Source organism: Maylandia zebra, linkage group LG15 (genome assembly GCF_041146795.1).
Source record: "Maylandia zebra isolate NMK-2024a linkage group LG15, Mzebra_GT3a, whole genome shotgun sequence".
NCBI lineage: Eukaryota > Metazoa > Chordata > Actinopteri > Cichliformes > Cichlidae > Maylandia > Maylandia zebra.
Genome location: NC_135181.1, coordinates 34,564,673 through 34,588,759, shown reverse-complemented (window position 1 = coordinate 34,588,759; position 24,087 = coordinate 34,564,673). Strand labels below are relative to the sequence as shown.

The following is a 24,087-nucleotide window of genomic DNA, read 5'->3' as shown; positions in this document are numbered from 1 at the left end:
GATTCTGTTTTATTTATATAGCACCAATTCAAAAAAGCATTGGAATATTATATTGGAAGATAAAGACCCTGGAATAAATCCCCAACAATCATACAACGCCCTCTGGGCAAACACTTGGCAACAGTAGAAAGGAAAAACTCCCTTTAACAGGTAGAAACGCTCAGGGAGAGGTGGCCATCTCCTGTGACCAGTTGGGGGTAAGAAGAGGAAGAAGGGACAAAAAACCTAATGTGGAAGAGAGCCAGAGATTAATAATAACTTATGATTGAATGCAAAGTGGTGCATAAACACAAAAAGTGAAAATGAGGTGATTGAAGAAGAAACAATGTATGATGGGAAGCTCCCTGCAGTCTAGGCCTTTTGCGGCATAACTAAGGGAAATTTCAGGGTTGCCTGATACAGCCCTAATTATAACCCTTTTAAAAAATCAGTTTTAAGCTTAATATTCAAAGTAGAGAGAGTGTCTGTCTCCTGAATCCAAACAGGGAGTTGATTCTATAGTGGAGGGGCCTGAAAGATGAAGGCTCTTCTTCCCATTCCACTTTTAGAAACTCTAGTAGAACCACAAATTCTCTATTTATGCGGTATGGTACTGTGAGATCTTTAAGACAAGTTAGGACCTGATTATTCAAGACCTATTACCTGTGGAAAAATCACCTGACATTCATCTTTATCCTATGTTAACTCTTTCTCACCTCTCTGTCCATTGCTTTGCATGGTTGACCCCAAGTATTTCAACTCACCCACCTCCTCATTGCATCTTGACCTTTCCACCTGCCTCTCTCATTCACAGGCATGGCTCACTCCTATTAACGTTCATTCCTCTTTGGTACATACCTTCATATCTTAGTGCTCTCGTAGACCTCTCATTTGATTGAATTCTTTAAAATACATTTTGGCATAGGAGCCATCTAAATGCTCACATTTAAGTTACTTAAGCAGACCCTGCCTTGGTTGATACTATTTTAAACAATTTTGCTGTTAACGTAATTACCTAAAACTCAATGATAAACTCGTGGGACCGAGTTTTTACTCGTTGCTATCCATACAAAACATACTAAAAACACGATTAGATTAAAAAAAATTTTTAACCAGATTTGGACACAAATTGGGAATCATGCAATTTGTATAAAAAAAAAATTAAAACAAAACCTACTGAAAAAACTGTCAAAAGAGCTAGGAGTATTATATGTATTAGTATTGCTATTTTTAATGGATTTCTTCACAGCGTTTCGTGACGTTGCTTTGAGACCCGGATATGGGATCAGAGTGAGAGCTCTTCCCTGTAGAGACCTGTCTGTGAGCTGAGCTCCAGCCTCCGGTGAACGTCACACGTTGGGGAAGTCCGTCACCGCGGCTGTTGGACCTGCTGCAGCTTTCGAGGTTCCGATCGGTTCCATTTTTTTTTTTATTTAGGTTCAAACTGAGACTGTTAACGTCGGGCTCTAAACCAATTGTCGATCAACGAAAACGCTTTGGATTTTAACTGTCTTTATACTAATCCCGGAAACCCGCCAGTAAAGCGAAAGTTGAGAGAGTCGAGATGAGCGTGGAGGCGTACGGGCCGAGCTCCCAGACCCTCACCTTCCTGGACACCGAGGAAGCGGAGTTGCTCGGAGCGGACACCCAGGGCTCGGAGTATGACTTCACCGACTTCACCCTTCCCAGTCAGACGCAAACTCAAGGGCAGACACAGAGCCAGCTGGACAGCCAGGTCTGAGGTTTTCAATTTCACAGGAAGGCACGAGAAAGCGCGCTTTACTGACGCTAGCTGTAGTTAGCTAGCTGACCCAGCGCTACCTGTTAGCCCGCTAAATTGGATAGCATTACTTAGCTCAGTGTTAGCTGGGTTGCAGCGTTAGCAAGCCCCCTAACTAAACTTCTGAAGTAACAGTAATTGTATTTTTATCTTTATTTTGAACTGTGTTAGGTAAACTAAACTCGTGAGCGTAACTGTAAAAATCATAGAGAAAATTCATGAGCGCTGACAACCTGTCAACTTATAATTTAGTGGCTCTCTCAGCGCTGTGTGCCTGGCTGCTAATCGTTAGCGGTGAGTTTGTTCAGTAAAGCAGGTGTTGTGCTGCAGGTAAATGGTCCCGATGAGGGTCTTCACAACGGTGGAGTGGATGATTCCGTGGCCAAAGCCAGCCAACTGTTGGCCGAGCTGAACTTTGAGGAGGATGAAGAGGACACGTACTACACCAAAGACCTGCCCTTGCACGCGTGCAGGTACGCTGGAAAAAATCGCACCGTGGCAGGATGTCAGCAGACTGTGCGTTACCGATGAACTGATTGCAGTACATTAGTTAGTGATCGTCATCTACATCACTAGTATGCTGTACAATTTTTAGCTACTCACAATGGTTGAATTGTAGTGCACTATCAGAGGTTTATAATTTTAGTGCTACGATACGATTCACGTGGCCCTGATGAAATGTCAACCAGCTTTAATACTTTTCACATTACTGCTTGAATCTCATTCCTGTTTACTTTCATAATCCTGTAAGAATACTAAACATTAAATTGACAGTGCAATTTAGGTAAAAGCTTTTAATAAGAATTGGCAGTTAAATATGCAATTTAAATGTATTTAACTCTCTTAAATTGGCTTTCTGGGAGTGTTTGTGTGCATTCTTGTTGAAACTTATGAAATACTGTACATGTTTTTGACACCTATTGAATATGAATTAGCTTCAAGAGTCCTGCATGTATGGCGGCAACATATTCCCATGACATTTCATATTTGTGTTTGAGGCATGTGAGCATGTAGCATTTGACAGGGTCCGTATAATATGCTGACTCCTTTGACATCCGATATCATGTGTGTACAGTTGGTCTTTTGCTCTTGTTGTGTTTGCTCTGAACACTGCTGTGGTTGTTCCTTACAGCTACTGTGGTATCCACGATCCAGCGTGTGTGGTGTACTGCAATACCAGCAAGAAGTGGTTCTGTAATGGGCGTGGCAATACATCCGGCAGGTGCGTCGTCAGCTTGTCTTTATTTAATTGCATGTAGGAATCGGAAAGTGAAACTACTAATAACCTGAAACGATAACAATGAAATTTTCACACACTTCTGCCAACACCAGCCATATTTTGACAGACAGGTCATGTGGCATGTGTGTAATGAGAGATCTGTGAGAAGTAGATGGCAACTCTTGTATTTGCATTGGTTGAACAGAGGGCGTGTTCAGGTTTATTTACTGTAGATGCTACCAAGCAGTGTAATAGGAATCGTATCCTATTCACAGCCTTTGTTCATAACTGTGAAGTGGGCCGTTTCCCACTTTTGCTCTCGGGCTCAGTGTCAGTTTTTTAATTTTCTGTTTGGTTTGACTTCCATTGTCTGCCTCGCAGCCATATTGTGAACCATTTGGTGAGAGCGAAATGCAAAGAAGTGACTCTGCATAAAGATGGGCCGCTGGGCGAAACCGTGCTGGAATGTTACAACTGCGGCTGTCGCAACGTCTTTCTCCTGGGCTTCATCCCAGCAAAGGCTGATTCTGTGGTGGTGCTACTCTGCAGGTATGTTGCTGGGGACTGTCCTGATTGAAGCAGGACAATATTCTACCTCTGTGAAGCTTGATCTGAATATTTACATTTGACTCTGGAAGTTTATGATAAAGTTCTTTTCTTCTCAGTTATTTAGGTTTCTCCCCCTTACTTTAGACTTTAGGACACTGGTAAAGAGGCCTTGAGATGCCTGAATAATGAGATAGACAGGAAAAAATGGCCAACAGATGAAGGTTCATGAACAAAATTGATGAACCTTTTTATTTTAATGTATTTTTGCTAAAGAGAGCTCTTCTTTTACAAAATGGAATAATTTAGGGTAAATAATCTTGTCAGAAATTTATATGAAACACGTATTTAGAAATTTTTAATTGACCTGTGTATTGCAGCCCCCCCACATAGGCTCATATTTGTTTTCAGACATATTAAAGCAGCTCAAAAGAGACTCAGAACAGTCAAGAAGATGTTCTAGGTTTTTTATGGTTTTTTTTTTTTTTTCAAGTTAATAAAAAGAACTGGGCAGGCTTTGCATAAATGTTATGGTTTTATATTTTTTACCTTCAGTGGTCTGCTTAGACTGACTTAGCGACCGTGGCTCAGGGGGTTGGGAATCGCATCTGTAACCGGAAGGTCGCCGGTTCGATCCCAGGGCTCTCTGTCCTGGTCGTTGTGTCCCTGGGCAAGACACTTTACCCTACTTGCCTACTGGTGTTGGCCAGAGGGGCCGATGGCGCGATATGGCAGCCTCGCTTCTGTCAGTCTGCCCCAGGGCAGCTGTGGCTACAACCGTAGCTGCCTCCACCAGTGTATGAATGTGAGAGTGAATGAATAGTGGTACTGTAAAGCGCTTTGGGTGCCTTGAAAAGCGCTATATAAATCCAATCCATTATTATTATTAGGATTAATTGTTCATTGCTGTTTGTGAAGGAGGTTAATGGAACTTGCTGCTCTCGTGATACTTTCTCTTCATGGTGGAAGTGTGAGAAACTCTCTGCTTTTGCCCTCTGATCAACAGAGTTCAGCACAGACACAGAGCTGTGTGTGTACATACATTATGTACTATGGCAGATGAATAGAGCTACAACACTTCTGGACTGTTACTTTCTGTTTGTGCTGGAAGTGGGAAATAAAGTCCCCAGCGTGGATTTTTCTGTCACACAAACACCAATGTGTTCAGCGAAGACAGAGCCAGTGTTCTGACTATAGCACATAATATGCACTATCAATCAAAGTAGTGAACAGGCAGTCAGCTATAGAGTCTGCAGCTGTTGTCTCTGGACCGCCCTACTAATGTGCATTAAGCTTGAAATAGAGCTTGCGGCTCTGACAGTAAACATAACCCTCTGTATGGCCTCATGGACTTGCAGTAAGAAGTACTGTGATTTAACAGTAGTTCGATTAGTTTGAAACCTCCAATACTTGGCCTGAATTTTGTGCCTCCATTCAGGCAGCCCTGTGCCAGCCAAAGCAGCCTGAAGGACATCAACTGGGACAGCTCGCAGTGGCAGCCGCTGATCCAGGACCGATGCTTTCTGTCCTGGCTGGTGAAGATCCCATCAGAACAGGAGCAGCTTAGAGCCCGTCAGATCACGGCCCAGCAAATCAACAAGTTGGAGGAACTCTGGAAGGTACGATCCACTTGTATGCCTTTTGCTCTTTCAGGGCTTGTAAGAGTGTTGACTTTGTTTTTATTGTTTTTTGTGGTTTTCCTACAGGACAATCCCACTGCCACCTTGGAAGACCTGGAGAAACCTGGAGTAGATGAGGAGCCCCAGCATGTACTGCTGCGTTACGAGGATGCTTATCAATACCAAAATATATTTGGCCCTTTGGTCAAATTGGAAGCTGACTACGACAAGAAGCTTAAGGAGTCACAGGTACCTGAACATGGTTCCACACAGAGGTGCCTGGAATGTGGTTACTGGTGTTTTACTTCCAGAAATGTACATGGCTAAAGTTTTTAATCTTTAAAAAGCCTTTAATCATTTAATGATTTTAATGGTATGGTGAGGATTATTTTATTTTCATGCTGAAGCAGGATGTGATGATAGATTTTCCTGACTACAGATGCGATCTGAAATGTGTTTTTGTGGCATAAGGCACTTTTCTGATCAGGTGTTTTTACTTTATTTTCTGCAATATTGTCATAGCTGTGATATCTGTATTATTATTCCTGATGTTTTGATCATTTTTTCCTCCTTTTTCAGACTCAAGATAATATAACAGTTAGGTGGGATCTGGGGCTGAACAAAAAGCGGATTGCCTATTTCACTCTTCCTAAGACGGATTCAGGTGGTAATTCTCTAAACTTTCCTTCCTCCCAGTGGTTCTGTGGTACAGATGTAGCTCCCATCCTACTCCCCCCCCCTCAGGCCTTGCACGCAACCTCCCCCATCCCTGCATCTTTTGGTGGCATGTGTGCGTGTTTTGTTTTTGTTTTTTTGTTTTGTTTTTTTCTCCTCTTACCTCTGTTTTGTGTTGTGGGGTTAGATGAGGGCACGGTATTGTATCATGTGTTTTCATAAACTTAGCCCTGTCCTTAAATACTTCTGTATGCAAGTTTCTAACTTGTGTCCTTTCACTTGACCCCAGATATGCGGCTGATGCAAGGTGATGAGATTTGTCTGCGGTACAAGGGAGACCTGGCCCCGCTGTGGAAGGGCATCGGTCATGTCATCAAGGTCCCAGACAGTATCCTTTGCACAGCTGATATGATCTGTTTCTTAATGTTGCCTTCCAGCGTGGCCCTTTACGGCAGCAGTGACTGTCCTAACCGAGAAGTACAGACAGCAAAGCCCACACTCACCCACTAGAAGTATGTTACAGATAATGCTGGATTTCCTTAATAGCCCGTGTTTAAAGACTATGGAGATGAAATTGCCATTGAGTTGCGGAGCAGTGTTGGAGCACCTGTGGAAATCCCCCACAACTTCCAGGTGGACTTTGTGTGGAAGTCGACTTCCTTTGATAGGTAAGCTGTTTTATGCCAGAGCATTTAGCGACATGGCGTACCAAAAGGTCTTTTCTTCCTTTCATTTCATTTCCACCTCATGTTTTCAGTAGATTCATTGTGTCTTATCTTTTCTTTTTTTTGATTTGACTACCAGTTGTAAAGATTTCAGCTTAATTTAAATGCATTTGGTAAGCTATTTTTGGCAGTAACGGCTGACTTAGTTGTTTATGTCCTGCTGCAGGATGCAAAGCGCCCTGAAGACGTTTGCGGTGGATGAGACCTCAGTGTCTGGCTACATTTACCACAAACTCCTGGGGCATGAAGTTGAGGATGTCACCATTAAGTGCCAGCTGCCAAAGCGCTTCACTGCCCCAGGCCTTCCTGACCTCAATCACTCACAGGTCAGACTTGGACATCGTAACTCATACGAGAAAACTTTTAGATGGCCATAATCTCAGTGTAGGACATAGTGTAATTTTAGTTGATTTATTTACTGTACATTAGTGCAACAAAGACATTCATCTTTGTAAATTAATTTAGAAAACTCAAAGAATAAGAAAAGATTTCTGTTATGATCGGCAAAAAGTGTTTTGTGTTTTTGGCAAACTGCGTTTGTTTTAAGTATCCAGTTGATTTATTTTGTTTCTTGCATGTTCAGGTGTATGCTGTGAAGACGGTGCTTCAGAGACCTCTTAGTCTGATCCAGGGGCCTCCTGGCACTGGGAAGACCGTCACCTCTGCCACGATTGTGTACCACTTGTCCCGACAAGGCAACGGGTGAGGCAAAAATTGAGTTAACCCTTTTATACTTGAAGCGTGTTATTATTCCAGTCGTGTAATTCTTGTTCCCTTTCTCTCTGTGGTGCATGTGTCCTGTAGACCAGTTTTGGTGTGTGCTCCCAGTAACATTGCTGTGGACCAGCTGACTGAGAAGATCGATAAGACTGGACTGAAGGTTGTCAGGCTGTGTGCCAAGAGCAGGGAGGCCATCGAGTCCCCTGTGTCTTTCCTTGCTTTACACAACCAGATCAGCAACATGGACAGGTCAGTAGCATGAGGGGAAATAGTCCTTCATTTTCCAGGTGTGACCATGTTATATCACAGATTTGGTGTTGTAATGTACTGGTGTAAATAATCTGATGTGTCTTTGTCTCCACAGTATGCCGGAGCTTCAGAAACTACAGCAGCTAAAAGATGAGACTGGCGAGCTGTCGTCTGCTGATGAGAAACGCTACAGGGCTCTGAAGCGCACTGCTGAGAGGGAGCTGCTCATGGTGAGGAGGTGTTGGTTTTCACTTTAAATGCGGCTGGAAGTCGGCGATTTCAGGCATTCTTGGTGCAACAAGTGATTTCAGTCAAATGTTGTTTGCCTCTGAGAATTATTCTGCAGAAGCAGTGGCCTAATTTATACATTTAATTTTTAACTACAAGTTGTGGTGCTGATCACTGAGGGCAGCAGCATTTAAACATCCACCACATTAGTTGTCCACATCCTTAGTTGCCTCTCCCTATTATAGACAGTTGCTGCTACACTACTGTGTAGCTAAATCCTGCAACTCCACTGGCCTCAGCCAGTCAGCACATGACAGTACAGGAGAAGAAAATATCCCATTTCAACTGGCTGTCTGTACCAGTCCATTAAGATGATTCAATAGCTTCTTCAACCTGAGATGCAGATAATGATCATAATTTCCTCTTTGTTGTCCAGAATGCTGACGTAATCTGCTGCACTTGTGTCGGAGCTGGAGACCCTCGTCTGGCCAAGATGCAGTTCCGTTCGATCCTGATCGATGAGAGCACCCAAGCCACTGAGCCCGAGTGTATGGTGCCCGTGGTGTTGGGAGCAAAGCAGGTACAAAACCCAAACAGCTGCATCAGTTCCCAGCTGCTGCTGTTTGCTTTGGTTTCTGTCGTTTTTTTGCATTAACAGTAAATGAAGAAATACTTTGGCACATGTCAACTAAAAATGTAAAGCTTTGTCATTTAAACTGTAGTAGCAGCTACTGTCAAGTATTAAAACTTTCAACAGTCTGAACATTAATATCTTGTCTTGTGTTGTTAAACTAACCAAAGCGTCACACTTATGTGGCTCTTCTTCCTCCACACAGCTTATTCTGGTGGGTGACCACTGCCAGTTGGGTCCTGTGGTGATGTGTAAGAAGGCGGCTAAAGCAGGTCTGTCGCAGTCCCTGTTTGAGCGCCTAGTGGTCCTGGGGATCCGGCCGATCCGCCTGCAGGTCCAGTACCGTATGCACCCGGCTCTCAGTGCCTTCCCCTCTAACATTTTCTACGAGGGATCACTGCAGAATGGCGTCACTGCAGGTTTGTTACGATCCGGCAGTTCACTATCTGGTTTGATGAAGGAGCAAATTGATTTCCACGCTGATTAGTAGAAGATCCACCAACTTATAACTTAACAATAATTAGACCGTCCTGTTCTCCTCAGCTGACCGCATCAAGAAGGGCTTTGATTTCCAGTGGCCACAACCAGACAAGCCCATGTTCTTTTACGTTACTCAAGGTCAGGAGGAGATTGCCAGCTCTGGAACCTCGTACCTTAACAGGTAAGTTCTCACATTTTGTTTGTTACTTGGTGGCATTTCACTTCAATCCTACTTAAATTTGCTGACGTAATTTGTTTTGGCCCCTGGTTTAAAGCAACTGTGGACGTGATTGCTTTTTTTTTTTTTTTTTTTTTTTTTGCATCAGTTTGCCATAGTTAACTTTAAATGATTGTCCCAATATTGATACGATTGACTGTTTTTTCAGGACTGAAGCTGCCAACGTGGAGAAAATCACCACCAGGCTGCTGAAGGCGGGAGCCAAACCCGATCAGATCGGCATCATCACCCCGTACGAGGGTCAGCGCTCCTACCTGGTCCAATACATGCAGTTCAGCGGCTCCCTGCACACCAAACTCTATCAGGTATCACTTATAACACAAATGCAAAAATACCCTTTTCCAGCAAACACTTTATAGTTACACACATTAGGAGATATACCAGGACAACATCAACATGGAGCAGTTAGGAGTAGGACGTCCCGTCTCCTCCACAGAGGAGATGGACAAAAAAGAAAGTGAACAACTGGAGAGCCAGAGTTGAGAGTAGACCAACATGAAGTTATTGTTTAAAGTTTAGCACACGACCACTCAGATTTGGTCCTCTGTTTTTACAATGCAATTTCACCTTTTATCGTGATTCATTATAGCAAGTGGAAATTGCCAGCGTGGACGCCTTTCAGGGCAGAGAGAAGGACTTCATCATCCTGTCTTGTGTTCGAGCCAACGAGCACCAGGGAATTGGCTTCCTGAACGACCCTCGCCGTCTCAACGTGGCGCTGACCAGGGCCAAGTAAGAACTGTTAAAATAATCACAGTGGACAGATGAAGCACGGCTCAATCGATCGTGCGTTTCTGATTTGAATGACTCATGTGTCAAATTTAGCTTCATTTTAACGATCAGGCTATATGAACACACACTAGATTGACTCTGTTCTGCGCACACAACATTTCACACTGTGTGATTTGTGTAAGCTGCAACCTACCCCTCATCAGTTGTCTTATGTCTGAAGGTATGGTGTCATCATTGTGGGCAACCCCAAGGCGCTCTCCAAGCAGCCACTGTGGAACAACCTGCTGAACAACTACAAGGAGCAAAAGGTCCTCGTGGAGGGGCCCCTAAACAACCTGAGGGAGAGCCTCATGCAGTTCAGCAAGCCCCGCAAACTGGTCAACACCATCAACCCTGTGAGTAGGACGCGTCATACATTTTTTTTTTTTTTTTAAATTTTTTAAATGATGTATGAATCCAAACTAATACTGGGAATTGGCACCTGAGTAACAGTGGAAGTTGAGTTAAAAAGTAGTTTAGGATCGTGATACCTTTCCATTACTACCTGCTTGGATTGACTTGACTCTGTTCGACTGGCATTCCATTACAACCTAATGTGCATGGTCGTCGTCACAGCAACGCGGCCAAGCGTCCTGTGACGTAAATTAGTATCCAACAAGATGTGTTTTTGTGAACAAGATGCTCGTGACTCATTGAGTGACGCCATTGACCTGCTAATCGGTGGCATGCACAGTTTGACATCCTCACATTTTAGTACCTGGTATCAGGTGGCGAATCGATCAGAGTAGGTACTAGTGGAAAAGGGGCTCAACCTTTTGGTCACAAGGTGTTTTTGTGTCTTTGCTGTCTATTTGTTTTTAAATGTGTCTTGTTTCTCTTCTGATGAGGAGTGTTGTGCTTAGCAAGTTGAGGAGAGTCTGATTCACACCTGCTTTGACACGAGGGGGTCTCCCAAAACTTGTGCCATGAATGTAAAGGCTGCATGCATCCAGTCAGCTGTCACAGGAAGTAAACTGAAGGCAGCAGTGGTTTTGTTGTTGTTGTTGTTGTTGTTGTTTTTTAAGCTGGTTAGTGCAAATCAGTCAAATTTGTTCTAAACATCACCGGTGTTTTCCAGGGAGGACGTTTTATGAGCACTGCAATGTACGATGCCCGTGAGGCTCTCATCCCTGGTTCTGCATACGACCGGAGCAATGGTAATATGTCAGCTTTTTTTTTTTTTTTTTTTTTTAAATCATGCATGTCATGTCTTATCGATACTGATGATCTCTTTCAGGTGGACGTCCATCTAATATGTACTTCCAAACACATGACCAGATTGGGATGATTGGTGCAGGCCCAGGTCCCATGGCTGCTATGAATATTCCTATACCCTTCAACTTGGTGATGCCACCAATGGCTCCACCTAGCTATCTAGGTCAGCCCAATGGCCCTGCTGCAGGTACGATAACAGCAAAAGGAGAAGTGAGGAAAGTTTGTTTTTCATTGAAACTGCAAATCTAAACCTAAGAAGGAGAAAAAAAAAGGGGGAGAGGGAAAGTTGATAGACCTCCTCCAGCATTGCTCGGACTAGTCCCACCTCAGACTACCTTAATAACGGCACGCAGACGGGTTATTCTGGATGTGTTGTTTTTTTTGTTTGTTTTTTAATGTTCAGTGATTCCAAAAAATTGCTGCTCACTGAGGGCATAATTCAAAGTCCTTCAATGATATTTGATAACTGTCACTTCTCATGCCTTATACCTACCCAGCATAATGACTTGACAGGTTGTGATTTTATTTATTTATTTTTTCCTTCCTCCCCCTCCTTAAAGGGCGTGGAGCAATGAAAGGTAAGCCTGGGCGTGGTGGGCGGCAGAGGGTCCGTGGTTCAGCACACCAGGGTGCCTGTCAGGGTAATGGACCCAACAGTCAGGCCAGCCAGGATGGAGCCTCCCAATCCTTCTCCCAGGGGCCACTGACACAAGGCTACATCTCCATGAGCCAGCCCTCACAGATGAGCCAGCCTGGCCTCTCCCAGCCGGAGCTCTCCCAGGTAACGCGTCACTGTTGCTTAAAGAAAGGAGATGCAGCAGAGAGTAACGCTAATTTAATGACAACCAAGTTTAACTGCTGCCATAAATATCATCAGTGTTGCTGTTTCATTAATAATCTCTTGGGTTGTGATCATGCATTAATCCTCTGAGAATTTTTTGTTTTGAAATTAACCTGGAATGATGAGTTGCTACATATCTTTTAAAATCATTATAAATACCAGTCTCCTATCTAGACCAGAGAAACTGTATTCTAATCCAGATTCATTCAATTTAAATAAATAAATAAATAAATAAAAGCATTACTAAGATTGAATTAGAAAAGGTTAAAGAAAAAGTTTCCTGTCTAAACACTTTGCAGTGTTTTCCACCTCAGGAACTACCAGGCGCTTTTTGATTCGCCATTGTGTGTTCTCACTTTGCAAAAGTTCTGCAGCAGTTCATTCAGGGCTGTTTTCAGGGGAGATAAAACTGCTTGCTCAGGGGCAGGTACGTCTGAGTGTCCCTTGAAAACGTCTGGATGACTCTCAACACTTATCGGTTAAACTCTGAAGGCGTCGGTGGACAAACTTGAACAATCTTGGATGGAAAAACAACTGATTTGTGTACCGTTATGTCCTCCAGGACAGCTACCTGGGTGACGAGTTCAAGTCCCAAATCGACGTGGCTTTGTCCCAGGACTCGACCTACCAGGGTGAACGTGCGTACCAGCATGGCGGCGTGACTGGACTGTCGCAGTACTGAAGTGTAAGTACATGAACTATGTCTTTAGCTGCAGTGTAGTGTCAAAGTATTCAGAGGAAAGCTGATCTCATGACTGATTGCCACAAGCTTCAGGTGTCTCACTGATCTTGGCTAACTTACAATATATTTTAAGTCCAGTTTCACATAAAACTTTGTGAAAGTGCCTGAAACCTCAGGAATCATCCACTGGAAATGTTATATAATAATTGACTTGTGGATGAGCTAAAATCACATCAGGCATATAAAACATGTTATGCAAAAGCTCTAACCAGCTCAACTTTTCTCATCCGTGTTGTCTTGCAGGTTACCCAAAGAAGGGAGCTAGGCTTGAGCTGAGCTTAGTTCATCAGCTTTTTAATCTGGGAAATAATAAAAACATAAAATGGATACCTGTTTTCCTCTGCTACAACCGAAGCACCACCAAGTGAAAGCGACGGGATAGCGAAACCAAACCAATGACCAGCGAGAGAAACAAAGAGGGTAGAAGAAGAGAGCACGAACAGACAGGCAGGGAGATGGCATAAGAGGCCGAGTGAACAAGTGAGAGGCAGGAACCAATGCCCGTGAAGGAGGGAGGTCGAAAAGATGGCGGCTTGTGGTCGGGCTGCTGAGGGAAACACGAGAGGTCCAAACGGTCTCTCATGGGAATCCAAATGAGGTTGAGCTCCAAATAAAATAATCTTCCCAACACCTTCCCATCCACAGCGTCTGAGAAAAGTTTATACGCTCGTCTTCAGGTGAAGATCGTAGATTTTCAGCAGAATTTGAAGAAACCTGGTTTCACGACCTGGTTGCCGTTCTGCTTCCCCATGCTTAAAAGCTGGTTGACTATCAACCTGTGCAGTGCCCTGGACTGTTTTTAAAATTAGGTTTGACATGGGAGAAGCGTGCTACCTACTGTCTTCTACTGGACCCTCCAAACCTCAGCAGCCTCTAAAGAAAGCGGCAGTCGACGGACCCTCTCAGAGGGGAACGACAAACTCTGTTTCTGTGTCTGAGTCTGATATTGAAAGGCCTTTCATTTGCCTTGAGAACCACTGGCTCGTTCACAAGGTCTGCAGTGGGGTGGTTTCGACCACCCGTCAGTGGTGGAGGGGCATGGGGATTTCAGACTTTTTTTTTTCTCCTTCGTTTTCAAGACATGAGACGCGAATCCCGACGATGTCGCGATCATCATGGGACAGTTTACCTTTCTTACCACAGAGCACAAAATTGCAAAAAAGTCATTGAAACTATCAAACGTGACCAGCATTGAATATTCAGCTCGGCGTCATTTGATGTTTCAGCAAAGGCTTTTTTTTTTTTTTTCCCCTCTTATTTTAATCTTTCAGACGACGGCGTCTTTGACGTCCCGCTGTCTTTTTAAAACACCCTGTGTACGCTTACATTGGCAAATGCTTGAATGCTTTTGCTCTGAGTGATTTCCTCAGGGGATTGTGGACTGTCCACACTCATCACGTGAATCCCTGCTTAAGGTAAGAGAAACTAAACGGGGACATTTAGATGAGGCTAACAGGCAGTCGTGGCTATCAATCAACCGCAAGAAAGTAGAAGAAAAGGAAGGTGGCTGAGGCAGAGAAGGAAACATGTTAAAGTCAAAGTTTTAGGGGAAAGAGTGGACTTTTTCATACCAGATGCCACTGTGTTTTCCACCTTAATGAAGCCATATTAAAGGTCACGTTGACCACCCAAATACAACGAAAGCTAATCAGGTTGAAAAGAAGTGTTTGAAATTCAGAAATGAACTTGACCCGAAAGACTTTTGGTTCCTGTGGATTCAAATTGTTCTGTTATTAACCCCCAGTCACTCACAGCAGAAAATGCCACCCAGTACTGATTGGGCGGTGGCAGAGAGATGAAATAAACAGCGAATGAGACCAGAATCAGTGCCTATAACCGCTCACCCTCAGATAAACAGCCGCAGCACAAGCATGAATGTAGTTCCAGTCAAACGACCAGCATTTCCAACAAACTTTCTGACACCAGAGGGCTTAAGAAACCCACAGAAAAGGACTTGTTTTATTTATATATTTTTATTGTTTGAATAAAATGCGAGTGAGTCTAGCAGCTGGGCTGATTGAGGGGCAGGGGATACAAAAGCCACCTTCCTTCTCTGTGAGGTAAAAATGGAGGTTGTTAGATTTTATTTTCCCCTTCTGTGGCTGTTTGATTTGTGCTGAGCAGTTCCTCCTGAGTTGATCCACTTTGCTTTCGTCAGACATTTTGCTGCCGTGTGCATCGTTTCGTTGTGTAGTTTTACTGAAATATGGGATATATCTATTTTTTTCGTAGCAACTTGCTGAGTACAGGAATGAGCGGGACGCCGTTTCCTTTCTTTCTTTTTTTTGTATCTTCTCTTCAAACTGTCCGAAGGATTGTAGTTTTGTAACTTCTTCCAGGAATGACACTTTCTGAACACAGCAAGAATGTACTGCACCGTTGTTTCTCACCTGCTTCTTATTTCTGCACACACGTGACAATCATGTTGCGCTTTACATTGTTATGTTTGAGTTAGAAATAGTTGACATTTTAGCATATCAACTTGTTCCGGTGAATCCTAATGTGTTAGCTTTAAAAAAATGTTGCCGTAATATTTTTTTCCTCCCATCTTCTGAGCTCCAGTCAATTCCAACATGTGCAGCAATCATTGAAGATGTGATTCTGTTCCACACAGAGCGTTCATTCACCACGTCATTAGGCCGAGATTTAATTCATGAAATAAAGTCTCAATGTGATGTAAATACATATTTGAAACAGTCTTATTTGCAGTGACGTTTCATCACAAGATGCTGATTCTCTTGTTAAACTGAATCAATAAACGCTGTCAACTTCAGTTGTTTCTGTGGCTTGAATTTTATTTGCAGGTACAAATATTACAGGTTATTATACAGTGTGCAGTATATACATGAGGCGGTTTTCATGCAGTTGCCTGCGCCGCCTCTTTCTTTTTCGTCTGTCTTCTCTTCATCAGTTTCTTTTTTAGCTGTTTCTGTTTCTGAATGCTCTCCTGGATTTTCTGTTTGAACTTCTTCTTCTGGCTCCTGATCTTCTCCAGCTCAGCTTTCCTTTTGGCCTCCAGCTCTGGATCCTGAAATGGCAGGAAATGACTTCTTGAATACCAGAATGCCAAACTCACCGTAGGGCAGGTACCAGGTATTTTAGGCACTCTATTTAAAACACGGTGAATAGAGAGGTGCCTGCTGCTATCATGTGTGTCCATATTCATTACACCTGTGCAGCCAAAACATCACACTGCTACTAAAGGCTTGTTTCACACAGGCTAGTTATGCACATGGTCGTAATAACACGTACTGGTTATTCCATCAGTTCTCCGCTGCAGAAGGGCGCTGGACACTTATGATGGATTTTCTCTTGTAGAGAATCCATACTAAAAGTAGACATGGCCACAAAAAGCTACTGCCTGTGAGTGTGAGCAGCGTAACCTTTGACCCTCAGCGACCACAGCTGTGTTGTAGTCGCTGGCTTGACAAGATACAGAACCCCAATCAGAGATGACAGAGTGGTTATTAAATGTTCTCTGCTTCATGCTCTGTGTGGGCTCTCATTACTGTTACATTACGTTGTCATCACAACGGTGATGAAAGAACAAAAAAAAAATGTAACAGTTAAATGCAACACTGCTGCAAGGCAGACTCGTCAAATAAAAACATTTCAACTTGATTTAATTTACTTGAATCCTGCGCTTCACTTCTTTATGTCAGGTGAACATCAGAGCTCCGAAACTTTAAACTGGATGTATTTAGTCACAGGTTACTTTCCGACAGCCTCGCAGCAAAATATTGTGTGCTGTGACAAATGCCATCGTCAATTTTGCTCCAGCAGCTGCAATTACAGCACTATAAAAGACTTAAACACAGTTTGCACTGGTGGAACTTTATAGCTAGCTCTAATTTTAGTTGCATATATTATTCCTTCATAATCTATATCACACAGTATCCTGTAAATAAATGAAAAATAATAATAAAAAAAAAGATCCAGCTCATTTTAAACTAAAACTTGGCTAAAACATCGTGCACAGGTGATGTATTCAGCATAAGTTACCATGGCGATTTAGCCCGGTAAAAAGAGCTCACCAAGTCATTAATCTTGCTTTGCCGTTCACCCTTCAGGAGTAGGTGATGTCATCAGGAGACGGTCAAATACTGGATAACATTTAATTTGTCTCGTATTCATAGTTTTGGCGAGTTGATGTGTAACGCTGCTGTTCTGAATGTTTATGATCTTCAATCAACCTTAAATGTGAAGTAAAAGGCATCAAGCATGACTCATAAAAATTTCAGAGTTTATAAGAAGCTGTTTATTTTTTTACAGACCTTTCATAGACTCTAGTCTAGTTTTACTATTTATATTTATATCAAACTATTAAAATTATTTTGTCCCTTCTGCCTAAGTAGCAGTCACCCCGAGATCTGGAAAATAACGCCTCACTGTTGTTCAGACGTTCAACTCGACTTAAAAATATAATAATGATGCTTCTAATCAAAAACAGAATAATGTTTAAATAGTTCACTAAGAGGCTGCACTCACCTTCCCCTCCAGGATCAGCTGTTTCCTCTTGTTGATCTCTTTTTTCTCATCAAAGTCTGTTGACTCGAGTTTCTGCAACATGGAGTTTACAGTGAAAACACTTAACTGGTGAGGCAGGTTCAAAACAGGCATCCCTGACTAACGGGACAATTTTCAGACTGTCAGTCATCGTGTGAAACAACAGCGATGTTCCACTTTAACTGGATTCAGCACAGTGAAAAGCAAGAGGTGAGCATAAGTGATAAAACATCCGTACTATCTCACACTCCCGCCGGGTCACGTTGACCTGGGTGAGGATCTTCAGGACTTCCTTCTCCTCCACAGGATATTCCTTCAGCTTGGTTTCTGTAAGAAGACGAGAGGCCAGTGTTTAAAAACACACACACACACACACACACACACACACACACACACACACACACACACACACACACACACACACACACACACACACACACACACACACACACTTTGTGATATTTACAAGATGGTGATGAGCTGTAGATCTCAAAAAGCAAAAATCATTATCTAATCTCTTTTGCAATCAGAAATTGTGCAAACATCCAAGTTTAAGATAAAATACAATCTCTAAAAGTCAAAAGTTTTACATGTTTTACTTATTAATGTTACCGATGGACTACAATCTATCCTGAGGTGCAGCTTTCCTACCAGCTTTATTCACAGGTCTTTAAACTGAGCCCTAGATACAACTTACGAATCTGTTCTTCGATGGAGTGAATCAGGTGGATGTCGTACTGCGTGACCAGCGTGATGGACACTCCGTTCCTCCCTGCAGGAGGAAAACATCACAGTGTATGAGTGGTGTTTATGTCGCGAGGAAGACGATTTCAGAAGAAAAAAAGAACCAGAAACAAAACCTGCTCTGGCTGTTCGCCCGACTCTGTGGATGTAGATCTTGGGAAGGCCGGGGGTGTTGTGATTAATGACGACCTGGACAGTTGGGATATCCAAACCCCTGTGGGTGGGAAGTAACAGGAAAACGCATGTTTCTGCATTGAAATGCTTTGTGGTGTCTCCATTGAGGAGTGACAGAAGCCTTAAACAGGCTCACACTACATAATGTTTGTGTCAGATTTGTTGATTAGAGTCATAAAAATGTGGCCTTTTCATTTCTTTCCAATGCTCTGCGTGCATTCTCACCTGGCAGCTACATCAGTCGCTATCAGGATTTTGTAGACGCTGGCTTTGAACTTGGCGAGGTTTGCAAATCGTTGTTTCTGAAGAACAAAAAGCACAGTCTGTTATTCTGCGGGTTCATTTATCTGCTATAAAAAGCTTTTCAACAGACTCTTTGTCCCTTTAATGACACAAATATAATTCCCAGATATTTGTAGAGGACCTCTGAGGAATTGTGAAATCTCCAACACAGAAAGCAAAGTCAAATGCTTTGTAGGTGCAAAGTTAATTGACTGCACCTCACTCAGCTGTCATTGCAAAGAAGCTGCCCTTAAAATGTCTCAGCAGGCCCCCTGCTGATGTCAGTTTGTGCCCTTGCTGCTGTTCACACAAGCCTCACCTGTTTCATCATGGAGTGCAGAGAGATGGTTGGAAAGTTAAACTCCCGCAGCATCATGGTGAGGATCTGACAGCTCCTGAATTGGTCAAGAAAATGTATTCAGTGCGACGTGAGCATAACCACAGCTACAAAAAGGCGAGAACACTCAAAGACCTGCACGCAGAAGTTTTACATCATTCATATGATCGTTTTTTTCCTCTTCTAAATCAAATATATGTTATAACATGTGGAAAATTAATGATCACAGTCCAGACTGTGCTTCATAAAACAGCACCGCCTTGCTTTAATCTGTAAATGTGCACACAGGATGCTGAACCCCTCGTGGCTTCTTACTTGCACGTGTTGGTAAAAATGATGATGGACCAATCATCATGCTCATCGGTGAATGTCTGGATCAGATGAACCAGGTAGGCGTCCTTCACCTTCTCTGGAGTGAGGATGTATCTCTGGTCCAGCTCCTCTACCGTTCGTGTTCTGACAACATCAATAACAAAAGATAAATCACTGACCACTGATTAGATTTGATATTTCAAAAATATAACAGACAGCATCGCTGAAGGTGACGGGGCTTCAGAAACATCAGGTGATGAAACAACTGAACACTGTGGAGCCTCTGTGACACAGCGCTCATGCACAGTTAGATTCTATTACCTTTTTCTGCCCACCGAGATCAGAAAACAGATTTAACCTCACCAGGAGGAGAAAACATGTAAAGCTGAACAGAGAACAAAAAGCTCAGCTGCTGAGCTGCTGTTTTATTCTGTACACACTTTCACATTTTACATCGTTTCTTTTAGTTTTCTGTGAACGTATCCGGTGAAAATCTGCACACGCCGTTTCCCAATCTGAACCCTGCTAACAGTTTTATTCGATTTCTCACTGGACCATGAATAACCTGCAAATCGCGAGACAGATGCAGGTCACTCACTCCGATTTGCTCTCCCAGAAGAACGGTTCGTTCATGGCGATGCTCTTCAGCTCCTGCAGGGTGTCGGTCAATGTGGCGCTGAACAGCATCGTCTGACGCTTGGCCGGCAGGATCTCCAGGATCACCTCCAGGTCTTTGGTGAAGTCGGTACAGCCCTGCTCCAGCAGCCGGTCTGCTTCATCCAAAATCTGCCACAGACAAAAAGGAGACACACAAACAGTCACTAAAACCAGGAGATATTATATCCAATTACATCACAGTTACTGAACATCTAACTGTGGCTCCACAAGGTGGAAAAATACTAAACAGTGTGCACACTGGTGAAAGATTACAACTTGTACGTGACATAAGTACTTCATATAAACAGAAGTTTATGTAATAACAATAATCTTATCATTGGATCTGGAGTTTCGGTGAACTCACCAAGAACTGGATCCTCTTCATGCTGAAGGTGTTGGAGCTGCGGATGTGATCGGCTAGTCGGCCTGGGGTTGCTACGACTACATGTGGTTGGTTGGACAGCTCCAGGGCCTGGGTCACCATGTCTGCCCACAACACAGCAGAGTCAGCACAGAGCACGAGTATCAGACAAAAGCAAACCAAGTTCATGGAAAATGGCAACACTGTTTGGTTCCTGCAGCTGAGCATCATCACATTTTGAGCAGGACTCCCACCTTTAACGGTGAACTGTGAATTCTGCACAGGTGGAATAAATTCACTCAAAGCACAACAGAAACAGGTAAATCTGGCACATTTTTACACTCTGATTAAAGGTCAGCTGCTCAATTATTTGCTTCAAAAATACTGATGAGAGATTTCAGGGAGAAAGAATCTCTGATGTTTATTCTTTTCTTTTTTTTGTTGTTGCAAAAAACAAAAAAACAAAAACCTCAACCCAGAAATAAGAAAGTAGTTACCCATTCCACCGACGATGATGCATTCTTTCAGACCCAAAGGTTTCCCCAGGACTCGGAACTGCTCTGCAATCTGATAGGCCAGCTCCCTGTAAAAATGTGTGTAAAAATCTTGAACGACCCCTCATTTCTTTATATTTTGTTTCCAAGGATCAGACTTTCTCGTATTTCTTTTTTTTTTTTAAGTGGTCTTAAACAATAGTTCTTTGGGCTTTCTGAAGGTCTTTCAGAGTTACTCATTGGCCTGCTTTTCACTCATTTTCACTCTAGTCCTTGTAACTGATCATTTTCAGATGAATGTTTTTGGTTTGTTAAGCCAACACTGACCTATGACTCATTCAAGGATAAAGGAGACACTTAGCTCAAAGGATGAACCAGTATTAGAATAACACGCTCCAAAGTAACGTGTTAATGTAATAACATTAGATTTTTCAGTAACTTAGTAACTCTAATAAATTCAGTAATCATATTGCAGTTATAATTACTACAGAGTAACTTGCCTGTGAGAAAAAAAGCAGTTTACCAAATTACTTTCTCTGACGTGCAACTAAGCAAAGTACTGCATTACTTTTAAGAGAAGCAAAGAGCAACGTGTACTGCTTTTTTAAAACTACGAGCCCAACACTACACACAACAGGCTGATCAACGAAGCAATTTTAAACCGAATCTTTAAGCACTTTGTTACCAGCTGCCTGTAATTAAAAACACATTTTTTCCCATTTCTTTAGTTAAATCTGTGAAAATGAAGATAACACAGCACAAAATAGTATTTATGCACTAACCCAGTGATTCTCAATTATCACCATGAATCTTGAATGTACATCGAGGTTATTATAATGTATAATAAAACTAGATATGAAAGAAGTTAGTTACCTAAATTTAGCTAGACTTTTGGAAAAATGTAAACTAATTAAAATGACTTTGTGAACTTGAAAACGAACTAAAATAAAATACAAACATGAAGGAAATATCCTTGGTAAAAAACATTATTACAGCTTGTCTGATGAGGCATTACTGAGACTCTGGATGCTCACATCTGTCCCCTGCACTGACCTGGTAGGAGTGAGCACCAGGCAGAAGATGCCGTACGGGTCCTCTGAGAGTTTCTGCAGCACTGGCAACACGAACGCTGCTGTTTTCCCACTGCCGGTCTTGGCACAGCCCATACAATCCCGACCTGTGGAAAGAAACACCTCAATAGTGATGGAGCAAATGTAGAGCTGCCGAGGAAGTCCACCTCCGCTGTGTAAATAACAGAGAAAGTCTTCCAGACATCCTCAACACCAGCTTAACAGTTACTCAGAGATCCTCCGGCAGGTATTACAAGCATATATGTGACAGTATCCCCGCCCCGTCTTACCTTGGAGGATAGCTGGCATGCAGTTTTCCTGGACTGGAGTGGGTTTGTTGATTCCCAGCTGTTTACACTGTTTAACCAGCCAGTCTGACAGACCGAGGGAGGAAAAGTCGCCCATTTCTGATTTACCTCGTCCTCTGAAGCTCGGTGAGATCAGCTGTGGACGCGTTTTGATAAAAGAATCGCTAAAATACTCTTATTTCAGTAAACACTAACACATCCTCGTGTATCAGGTCCGCGGGCGCTTTCTGATTACGTAACAAGAATGCGTCTTCTTCACTGGAGGAAAGTGCGCGTTGCTGCCATCTCCTGGTCGGTGTAGCGAACGACACTGAAAGCAGAGAGTGGAGCAAAAAAAAAAAAAAAGTTGATAGATCGGTTAATTTATTTCTGTCCCCACAGAAATCCAATCTCATCTATTCTGGAACGATGCTAAAGCTGACCCTTCATATATGAGCTGTTTCTCTGTGACATGCGCATCATTCAGCGTTTTTAACGCATTAAAATTAAAGCAGGAACATGCAGAGCGTTCTTAAGATAAGATAAGATAAGATAAGATAAGATAAGATAAGATAAGATAACTCTTTATTGTCATTGCACAGTCATACATAGTACAGTAGTACAATGAAATTGGAAAAACTGTCCTACGTCGGCACCACATATAACACAACACGACACGATGTGACACATCACAACGTAACAAACAACACAACACAGTATATTAACTTAGTATAAAAAAGAAGAATAAGTGTATGTGTATTGCACACTGTTATTATTGCACATTAATTATTATTGCACCTTGTTATAAATATAAATATTATTGTTATCGTTTTAAACATTGTTACCTCCCCCTAAAAAGTCCAGGGAGGTAGCCAGTCAGGTCAGCTATTTACATTGATCAGGGCTATTGCCCTGTTGTAAAAGCTGTCCTTGAGTCTATTTGTTCGGGACCTCAGCAGCCTGAACCTCCTGCCAGACGGCAGCAGCTTAAACACCCGGTGTCCTGGGTGTGTGCAGTCCCGTAGGATGCTGCGTGCCCTCTTGAGACAGCGAGTGCTGTACAGGTCCTTCAGGGAGGGAAGAGTATGTCCAATGATTTTTTGGGCCATGTTGATGACCCTCTGGAGTGCCTTTCTGTGTGCTGTGGTGCAGCTGGAGAACCACACACCGATGCAATATGTCAGCACACTTTCAATGGAGCAGCGGTAGAAGACGGTCAGCAGCTCCTTCTTCAGGTCCATTTTTCTGAGGATTCTCAGAAAGTGGAGACGCTGTTGGGCCTTCTTTAAGACCGCAGAGGTGTTAGAGCTCCATTGGAGGTCTGTGTCTATGTGCACACCCAGAAACTTGAAACTGGAGACCCTTTCCACGCACTCGCCGTTGATGCTGACAGGCTGCAGCTCGGACTTCCTCCTTCTGAAGTCAACTACCAGTTCTTTTGTTTTGGTGGTATTGAGGTCCAGGTTGTTGTCTGCACACCAATCTGACAGCCTCTGAACTTCAGCTCTGTATGCAGTCTCATCTCCCCCTGAGATGAGCCCCACCACAGTGGTATCATCTGCAAACTTGATGACTGTGTTGTCTGGGTGGGAACTAACACAGTCATGTGTGTACAGAGTGTACAGTAGGGGACTCAGTACACAGCCTTGTGGAGAGCCGGTGTTGAGGCTGAGGGCTGAGGAAAGATGAGGCCCCACTCTAACTCTCTGTACACGGTCTGAGAGGAAGTCTCTGATCCAGCGGCAGGTGGTGGAAGGAAGTCCAATTTCCAGCAGTTTATCTATTAGTCTGTCCGGGAGTATCATATTGAAAGCAGAGCTAAAGTCAACAAAGAGCAGCCTGGCGTAACGGCCCTGCACTTCCAGGTGAGAGATGGTGGTGTGGAGCGTTGTAGCAATGGCATCTTCAGTTGATCTGTTAGCTCTGTATGCAAACTGGAGCGGGTCGAGTGTGGGTGGCAGGCAGGACATGATGTGACGTCGGACCAGTTTCTCAAAGCACTTCATTATAACAGGTGTTAGAGCAACTGGTCGGTAGTCGTTGAGGCTGCTAATGTTAGTACGCTTTGGCAGTGGGACAATTGTGGCTGACTTTAGGCACGGCGGGATGCAGGACTGGGACAGTGAAGTGTTGAAGATCTTAGTGAAGACCCCAGCCAGCTGGTCTGCACACTCTTTTAGGACCTTTGCGGTTACCCCATCTGGT

At 43.1% G+C, this 24,087-nt stretch overlaps 2 protein-coding genes across 4 annotated transcripts; one reads left to right on the top strand and one right to left on the bottom strand.

The window, feature by feature from the left end:
* Positions 1-1,288: 1,288 nt before the first annotated feature.
* Positions 1,289-15,431, top strand: LOC101481587 (regulator of nonsense transcripts 1). Of its 3 annotated transcripts, none has more exons than XM_004564788.5 (24): positions 1,289-1,714; positions 2,090-2,232; positions 2,892-2,981; positions 3,360-3,527; positions 4,963-5,143; positions 5,231-5,392; positions 5,723-5,807; positions 6,108-6,206; positions 6,378-6,486; positions 6,710-6,869; positions 7,127-7,245; positions 7,348-7,512; positions 7,628-7,742; positions 8,177-8,320; positions 8,577-8,790; positions 8,915-9,032; positions 9,238-9,394; positions 9,679-9,821; positions 10,042-10,216; positions 10,939-11,017; positions 11,098-11,262; positions 11,636-11,856; positions 12,479-12,601; positions 12,902-15,431. In XM_004564788.5, the coding sequence occupies exons 1-23, from the start codon at positions 1,544-1,546 to the stop codon at positions 12,596-12,598; spliced, it is 3,303 nt and encodes a 1,100-aa protein (XP_004564845.1). In that variant the 5' UTR covers positions 1,289-1,543; the 3' UTR covers positions 12,599-12,601; positions 12,902-15,431. The 3 variants fall into 3 exon arrangements, with proteins under 3 accessions (XP_004564845.1, XP_004564844.1, XP_076730445.1); XM_004564787.5 differs by having other exon boundaries at positions 5,723-5,810; XM_076874330.1 differs by having other exon boundaries at positions 5,723-5,849.
* On the bottom strand, positions 15,428-22,153 carry ddx49 (DEAD (Asp-Glu-Ala-Asp) box polypeptide 49). The gene is made up of 13 exons (XM_004564790.2): positions 21,886-22,153; positions 21,579-21,702; positions 20,529-20,614; positions 20,035-20,156; positions 19,612-19,799; positions 19,017-19,157; positions 18,684-18,759; positions 18,308-18,384; positions 18,025-18,122; positions 17,862-17,936; positions 17,403-17,491; positions 17,147-17,218; positions 15,428-15,686 (listed from the first exon to the last, which is right to left on the bottom strand). Exons 1-13 carry the CDS (start codon positions 21,998-22,000, stop codon positions 15,516-15,518), a joined length of 1,434 nt encoding a protein of 477 aa, XP_004564847.1. The 5' UTR covers positions 22,001-22,153; the 3' UTR covers positions 15,428-15,515.
* Between the last annotated feature and the right edge of the window lie 1,934 nt (positions 22,154-24,087).

Excerpts from the sequence above, each read along its gene's own strand:
- LOC101481587 (XM_076874330.1), top strand. The coding sequence starts at position 1,544 with ATGAGCGTGGAGGCGTACGGGCCGAGCTCCCAGACCCTCACCTTCCTG. Across the intron at positions 1,715-2,089 it reads AGAGCCAGCTGGACAGCCAG|GTAAATGGTCCCGATGAGGG; the intron begins GTCTGAGGTTTT and ends GTTGTGCTGCAG. Across the intron at positions 6,487-6,709 it reads AAGTCGACTTCCTTTGATAG|GATGCAAAGCGCCCTGAAGA; the intron begins GTAAGCTGTTTT and ends GTCCTGCTGCAG.
- ddx49 (XM_004564790.2), bottom strand. The coding sequence starts at position 22,000 with ATGGGCGACTTTTCCTCCCTCGGTCTGTCAGACTGGCTGGTTAAACAG. Across the intron at positions 18,760-19,016 it reads ATTTTTACCAACACGTGCAA|GAGCTGTCAGATCCTCACCA; the intron begins GTAAGAAGCCAC and ends TGACCAATTCAG. Across the intron at positions 18,123-18,307 it reads GCGACTGATGTAGCTGCCAG|GGGTTTGGATATCCCAACTG; the intron begins GTGAGAATGCAC and ends TCCCACCCACAG.